Raw genomic sequence first — 8765 nt, forward strand, 5'->3', positions numbered from 1 at the left:
TAATATATATGGTAATAATTATTGATTATTATATATATGGTAATATTGGCTATGTTTATTTTTATGTTTACAATTATAATAAAAAACATACCAATAATATAAAATATTTTATATATGTGTTTATTTTATTTTCTATTAATTAAACATACTAATTTAATAAACAAAATAATAATATTCATATAAGTTTATTATATCACTCTATGTGTGTTATGTTCATTTTTTAGTAATTTTTAGAAAATAAATAATATATATAAAAAACTTGTTTATCTTTATCTTTTTCTTTGTTTATTGTGTCATGTTTATTTTTTCTAATTAAATAATTTTTGGAGTTTATAAAGTTATGTTTGTTTATTTATTTTTTTTTATGTAAGAATTATACTTCAATAGAAAATTTGTTCACTAATTCATTAGAAAATAATGAATATATAGAAACAATTTTAGTATAGTATAAATTGTTTATGTCTGTTTTTATGTTTACAATTATAATAAACATACTAATAATATAAAATACTTTGTATATATATGTTTATTTTGTTTTCTATTTATTAAACATACTAATTTAATAAACAAAATAATAATATTCAGATATGTTTATTATATCACTCTATGTGTCATGTTTATTTTTAGTAATTTTAAGTATTGATTTATATTTATATACATTAATGTTTGTAATTTTGATATTGTATTTTATTAAAAAAAAACTTATTAAATTATAGTAATTCATACTAAAATAGATAATAAACATTTATTTTTTAATGAAAAAAATTAACTTGTTTATTTTTATAAAATTGTTTAATTAATTTTACGAAATTGTTTATTTTGAGTTTTAATAAACATTGTTTATTATTTAATGATTAATATGTATGGTTTGATGTAATAATTTTTCAAAATATATAAGTTTTTAAAATAATTTTTTTTTTGCACATTTTTTGTAATTATATTGTTTTTGCTGTACATTTATGATAAAAGCCCTTATTATTATTATTATTTAAATTAATAATTAAATAACAACAACTCTAATACAATTATAAGTTAAAATATTAATACAATTATAAGTGCGGATATTCGCACGATGCAATCCAATCCAATCGGCAAAGTGCGAATATCCGCAGTTGTGCGAATTAGATTGGATTAAAAAATTCAAAATTCGCACTTGTGCAGATTGGATGTTGACTGACAAGTAAAAATAATCGATCAAATCCAATCCACACATATTTATAAAAAAAAAAAATTAAAAAATCATATATACAATTAAAATGTAAAGAAAATAATAATTTAAAAGTCTAATATATATATATAATATCAAAACTTAAAAGATTAAATGTATATTCTATTGTTATATATAATTTTTTTTTTCAACATATAATTTAAAACAAAATTAAATATTTTTTTATACATACAATTTTTTTTTCATCATTTGAATTTGTTATTTGTTATTTTATTTATTTTAATTTGTTGTTGGAGACATAAAATAACAATAATTTATTGTATTTTATTGTTAGTTATGTGAAAAAAAAAAAAAATTCTTCATAAATATTAAATAATTTAATATCAAAAAATAACAAAATCTAATCCGCAATTTTGCATATTAGATTAGATTTGAGTTAGTGCACGGATTGGATTGAATCCAATTTAAAATCCGCACTTAATGCAGATCGGATATAGTATCACTATGAGCAAAATAATATGGATTGAATTGTATAAACACTCCTAACATATATAAAACAACTAGATTTAACTTATAATAAAAATTGTCCCTTTCGAAAGTAAAAAAAAAAGGTACATTGAGAGAAATCACTTTAGCGAGAAATAAAAAAGTGTAAATTTGTAATTCATTATGCAAAGATGAGATGCTCAATCACAACAACAATTTCTTCAGGCAAAAGAAAAGCCCTTCAAGCTAACTGCTCCCTGCAGGGAACTGATACTGTATTTTCATCAAGAACTGCATATGTTTTCAGATTACACAAGAAACCCAAACTTTATTACAGGACTACGGTCTAGAATTAAATAAATAAAAAAAAAAGTAAAAACCTGAAATTACCACCATCTTAGCAAAAAAGAAAAGAAGCACGTTAACATTAATTTATAAACATTGCGAGGCAAGAGACTTCATTGAGGAAGGTGGAGGAAAAAGTAGTATGTACAACTCTACTCGGGAATCACAGCTGCTGGTTCTAACGGAATAACAGAATTCGGAAAATCTGTTCTTTGTCCAGCAAGGGAGTAATACGCAAGTATGTGAGCTGGATGTTCTACCATCATAGGCTCCCCGACATTATCAGGAAGTACGACTCGTCTAGAAGGAATTAGCTCGATATTCCAAAACGGGCGAGCCATTGCCAAAAGATCACGACCAGGCACAACTGAGGATGCTCTATATCCTTGCACCCACAAGTACCTCAGCGAAGTGAGCTGCATCACCGCACTAGCTAGAGCGTGCTCGCTGAAGGAACATCCTCTCATCTCTAGTTTTTGCAGGCTAGGACATCCCTTAGAGAACTCCAAAAGACCTGCATCAGACTCGCCAACATAGCCCAAAAGCATCCACCTTATATTTTGACTATACTGGCCAATATAGCCTAGACCAGCATCAGTCAAACCCCCATGCCTGAGATACAGGGCAAACCTTTTAAGCTTTCCACAGCCTCTCAAAAGAGCTCGAACTCCATTATCAAGAGGCAAATCTGTTACCGTCTCTTCTCTATCAAGCAAAACTAGACGAAAATCACAAAGGTTCTTAGAGTAGGTGCCAATGCATTCCAATGATGAATTTGTAATATCGGAAACATAGACAGCCAAGTATTCTAGTTCAAGACAGCCTTGGGCCAAAGCTATCAACCCCCTTTGTGAGACAACACCTTCTTCATCCTCCATCCCTTGCTCATCATCATCACCTCGCTCAATTCTGAGCCTCTTTAGCTTCTTGCAACTCTGGGCAAGAACTTCCAATCCTCTATCTCCAATGACATTCCTTGTCTGTTCAATATCAATAAAAGATTATTAGAATATATTTCCTAAACAGCTATGACTACCAAACAGAAGCCCTGAAAATAAAATCCTTAGGGTTCACCATATACACTGGTTGTATAGAAGATATTAAGGCTATGTATGCAATATAAATTTGAAGATACTTCTACGGTGCACCCCTTTGCAACGATGCACTATTTTTTTATATGGTGGTGTATAATGTAATTATTAAAGACATTCTGCAAATTTTTAAAAAATTTAGAATAATTTATAATATAAAAAGCAAGGTTCAAACAATCACATGCGTATAAAATTAAAGAAACAAGTGTGCAAGAGACTGTTTGAACTATGTTATATACTATCATGTTGAGAATCATAGAATTCCATCTTAAAACCAATTGATGATAAGTAGAATGGCACGTGTTCTTATATATGGCTCAATACTTTACCATATATTTCATGTGAGACAATGACCACAATATATCATACAAAAAAATTTAAGATTAAAACTATCTAAATGTCAAAAACATGAAAGGGTGTACTATAAAATTTCTCTAAATTTTATTATTAGATTTTGGTAAGGAATACTATAAGAAAGTTAACAATTTTTTCAATCTTATCCCATTTCTAATATATTTATAAAATTCTAAATTCTATTAGATTAAATTAAAATGAACACTCTTTTCCCGTAAAAGGTCCCTTCATTTACAGTTTGAATCTAGAGAAAATAATAAATCACTATCTTTCTAAATCCAAGTTTAAGAAGAGGGTAAAAGTACCTAAGTTACTTATAGGAAAATTACCAAAATGGAAGAAATAGCAACAAAATAGCTGCACTTATATGCCCATAAAAATCTACGTACAAAAATGAGTGACGTGTTCCTTAAAGGAAATTATACAAGTACAGCAATGATACCATAGAATTTTACTTTTCATCAATATGCTAAATCATGACTAACCGAGACTCACATGGGAACATGACAAGCGCACAAGGGAACAAGTAATGAAAAACACGAGAACAGGGATAGTGATATTACCTCAAGCACTTCCAAATTAGGACACCTTTGAATTAATGTACAATGATCCTCTGTATTAAGTAACGCATAGAGAAGATCCAGCTTTTTCAGTAGGTTTGTCAAAGGGAATACTATTGGGAGTTCATTATTGCCCATGTATGTTAGACCCAGACGGCATAATTTTTGTGGTAATGATATGGCCGTGTACTTTTCTGGATGCTCATTGAAAGAACCCCCACAAAATTCTTCTAATGCAACTGCAGCACGGAAGAACTTCACAAGATCCAAAATTTCACAATCACTAATTTTGACAGAAATTAATGAGCGACAATTCTTGGCTATCAGTGCAAGGTCCTCAAACTTGACTTTGGCAAGATCTGTCATGTAAAAATTTAAGGTCTCAAGAACTGAGTTGTTCACTGCAAGTTCATGCAGCCACTCACCGTCTTTGTCATTTATTGAGCTCTCCTCCAAAAACAAGGTTCTTAAACTCCTGATAAAAAAAAAGTAACAATTCACACATTTCCTATGGTATATGTTAACATTAAGATTCTAGAACCAACCGCTTGGATTCGGTTGATTGGAAAAGGCAATGTCACATCTAGAAAATTCACTAAGAAAGCGCAATGAAATTTAGACCAAAAAAAGAACTTTCACAATAAGCCAGAGTAGTAACATAGCAGGCAAGTTGATGGGTTTATCAAGCACAAACAAAAGTAAACTCTACAACCACTTTGACCAGGTGAGATACATTAGATGCGTAAATGGAATAAAGGCGTAGGATGTTAGAAACTGATCTAAATGGAAACAATAGAAGTCACATCATGGAAAAAGAAAAAAGAAAAAGAAAAAAGAAAAACATCAAGATCAAAATCAATCAAACTTCAGATAAATTAGCTATTGTCTATTGTTTGTATGACAAAACATTATCTAACCTTCCACTGTGTTACTTGCTCTTATTAACACCCCGATGCAAAATTAAATTTAAATAAACCTTCCATTTCACTTCACTATATTGAAGAAATTTGGTTGAATGACTCAAAAGGAGAGGAAGACAGAAAGACAATCATATGTGAACAGGAAAGTTCAAATAATTAATTGGCGATTCTTAGAAGAAGAAGGGAGTGAAAAAATGTAACTTTATTTAGCCAGAGAACTTGGGTAGGGGGTAGAAACTTTCCAACAGAAATTGACAACTGATTCACTTATGCTAATAACATGGTTCTTACACTTAATTGATGCAGATGCATCAATATTCCCTTTTCAGTAACATCCAAATTATTGCGAGACTTAAGAATTAAAATCAAGCCTTCAAGTCATCAGACCATAACTCAACACACATCACGAAAGCACAAACTTCCATTTTTTTTATTATTATTATTTCAACAAGAAAGATAGCACAACATTGCACTTAGATGATAAAAAAAAAAGTTTCTGGATGAGTATCAAAGCAAAAGTATTAAAAAATCATCTTTTCATTTGGCATCAGATACTAAACCATCTAGATAAAATGTATTTTGACGCTTTTTATAGGGTCAAAGGTGAAAGTAATTCTTAACCTTGAAAACTTTGTTGACAATTTAATCTGTAACAACTTTCCATAGTAAATTAATAAACAATGGATAATACTCTAATTCTCCCACACAGCAGAATTCCAAGTCAATATTGTTTCCACAGTGACCAGCCATCTTTCAATACAAATTGTTAATGTTTCATATCCAATCATTTAGCAATTCTTTCCATCTATGCATACATAGAGCTAGTGACTTATGCAAAGCACTCACAACCCAGCATCCTCAACCTGCGTAGTCTGGTATCACATAGGATATTAACACCGATAAAACACTCTTAACTTTAAGCCACCATGAGACAAAAATAGGGTTCATTTTCTTTCTTTTCTCACAAAATTACTAATCATTGAGCAGCCTGGCCATTTTATTCCCCGAAATAATCCAGAATTCAAAATATCAGCATGGTTGAGTATATTTTTGAACTCCCTATCCACTATATTTAAGGTGGACACACTAAAGTGACACGCCTTAAAAGACTACACTATATAAAATGCAAGGAAGTCAATATCTCAAGCAAAGGATTTGTCTAGTTTTGGCTAACTACTACTATAACTATAAGTCGATCGATCAAGTTGTCTGATACACAATAAAGAAATGGCATATAATGTTTACTACGCCACAAAGGAAATAGGGGTTTGTCTAGTCTCGTCCAGCATAGCCTGTTGTTGCAAAGGATATGAATAACAATAAAACAACTCTTCAGTTTTTTAAGCCACCATGATACAAAAATAGGTGTTTTTTTTTTCCTCCTCACAAAATCACAAACTTTGAGCAACCTGGCCTTTTTTATTTCCCGAAATAAAACAAGTATTCAAAATATCAGTAAGGTGGAGTATGGTTTCAAATTCCAGATGTACTACATTTAAGGTGAACATACTAAATTTGCAAACCCGTAATTTAAAATTCAAAGAAATCAATATACCAAGCAAATGTTTTGTCTAGTTTTGGCGAACTTCAAATATAAGTCGATCAAGATATCTGTCTATTATGCATACATAAAAAAAAAATTGCATATAACGTTTACTACGCATTAAAGAAAACTGCATATAACGTCTACAATGCATTTAAGATAATGGCATATAACTTCTGCACAACCCAAAGCAGACAACAACAAAGAATCTTTTTCTTACATACTTAGACTCACCATGTCGAAATTACAAAACCCAAATAACAAACTTTGGCTAATTACTAACTTCATGATAAATGTTCTTCAAAAAAAAAAAAAAAACTTCATGATAAATGAGACTGTTTCAGTGTGAAAACAAGGTAATATGTGAACCATATGCATCCCATAATAAATGCTTCATATTCCATCACAGATAGAAAGGCCCCCTAAATTCCAAAGATTACAGGTATAAAAGAGGAAGTAAGCTCAGCCGTATAATACAGCCTATCCATTTAAGCGAAAGAAAAATATAGCTTCACTTAGTCTATTGAATATTATGAACTGAATTTTTCTTGCAGCATTATAAAACTAATTTAGAAAAATTGGTAAAAAGAAATTTAATTAGCACCAATCTACAAACTGAATCGAATTATTCAAAGATATTTCTTCTACTTTTCTAATCAAAACCATGTAATTAAAGAAGAATACCTGCAGAAGCGGCCTATATGCAAAAGGCCATCCGTTGAGAACCCAGAGCACTTGTCGATTTTAAGCGCCTCGAGCTCACGACCACGAGAGCGAGCTAGTAGTTCAAGGTCCGAATCCTTCACTATCATGCGGCGAAAGTGTAAAGACCTTAAGCATTGAAAAGACTCAGAAATTGCTCTAACCCACGGAGTGACGAAACCTCCCCAATCCTCCGGTATCAGATTAAACATGGCGGCCCTAGGCTTCCCCTTAAGTTTCAGAGACTCGAGAAACTCAAATCTACTTCTAAGCCGATCAGGAGTTGTGGTATAGCAAAGAGCGATCGTAACGTGCTTTCTGGTGAGCGCATCAAGCTCGTACCACGAGCGGCAGACAAGTGAAACGGCATCGCGATCCTTTGGGTCGTCGATATAAGGCATCACACATCCGAGTACCTCATCGGACATTCCTACACTCATCCTTCGATCCTCCATAGCCATATATAAAAATCAAATACCAAATTATAAATATATAAATATATAATTTATATGTAATTTCTCTTCTCTCTTCAATCACAGAACTTCAACTTCCACAAGTCCGAGCTAAAGTTCGACAAACCTAAAGCTTCCAAGTACCGAAAAACAAGATAACAGGTTAAATTCTTCGTAGCTCAAACCTACTCAACAGCTTCTAATCTCATGTCTAAAAACAGAAAGTAAAGTTCGTTATCAAAGAAGGAAACTTAGGACAGACGGCGAGCTCAGTCTTCAGACCGGCGATTAGATCCGGGGAAAAACGGAGGTGCATAGAAGCAACGGTGGCCAAATGAATCGAGAGTAGATCGAGGCTTTGACCAATCGGAGAGCAAGGAAGGACGGAGGTGCTGCGAACGCGAACCACATAAGTTGTTCTCGTATGAAGCTTTGATCAGAAAGAAGAAGATACCTGAGGGAAGAGGAGTCGGGAACCTATTCCGGCGGCGACAGTTGGAGCGGTTTTTGTTGAAGAAGAGATTACTGGATCAGATCCTAGTTAGGGGTCTATATTATGCGCTTGAATAAAAAACATAAATAAAAGAAAAGAAGACAGAAAAGCCAAAATTGTTTTTATTTTTATTCGTTGAATTTATTTATATATATTATAAAAAAGAATGGAAGAAAGAAGAGGAGGAGAAGAGGAGAAGTGGAGAGAATAGATGGGGGCGGAGGAAAGAGAAGCAATACAACAACTTACAAGAGAGGGAAAAAAGATAAAGAGATAACGACAAAAAAATCAATGGGGTCGGTCTGGGGCTGGGGCTGGGGCTGGGGCTGGGGACTAGGACTACTAGGACTGTGAATGAACTCAATACGTCGCCGTTTAATGAATTATGGCAAAATAATAATAATATCTAACTATATATACCTGAGCTGAGCTGTGTTAAGTGACGTGGCGATGTACTACTGGTTATGTGTTTCTTCTCTTTCATTCAGCTAACGGTATACGTTACGTTTATTCTTGAGATTTTCTTTTTTCTTTTTTTTTTTTTTTGAACAATGAGATTTTCTTTGGTTACATCAAATTCAATTATTTTGTTTTTTCTTTGAGAGATTTATGCAATAGTAGAGAACTATTAGTGAAATAAATGCTTGATTT

General features: G+C 31.9%; 1 protein-coding gene across 1 annotated transcript; it reads right to left on the reverse strand.

Moving 5' to 3' along the window:
- Positions 1–1894: 1894 nt before the first annotated feature.
- On the reverse strand, positions 1895–8413 carry LOC115704948 (coronatine-insensitive protein 1). Its single transcript, XM_030632164.2, has 3 exons — positions 7152–8413; positions 4008–4479; positions 1895–2979 (listed from the first exon to the last, which is right to left on the reverse strand). Exons 1-3 carry the CDS (start codon positions 7628–7630, stop codon positions 2152–2154), a joined length of 1779 nt encoding a protein of 592 aa, XP_030488024.2. The 5' UTR covers positions 7631–8413; the 3' UTR covers positions 1895–2151.
- Positions 8414–8765: the final 352 nt, after the last annotated feature.

Source organism: Cannabis sativa, chromosome 1 (assembly GCF_029168945.1).
Source record: "Cannabis sativa cultivar Pink pepper isolate KNU-18-1 chromosome 1, ASM2916894v1, whole genome shotgun sequence".
NCBI lineage: Eukaryota > Viridiplantae > Streptophyta > Magnoliopsida > Rosales > Cannabaceae > Cannabis > Cannabis sativa.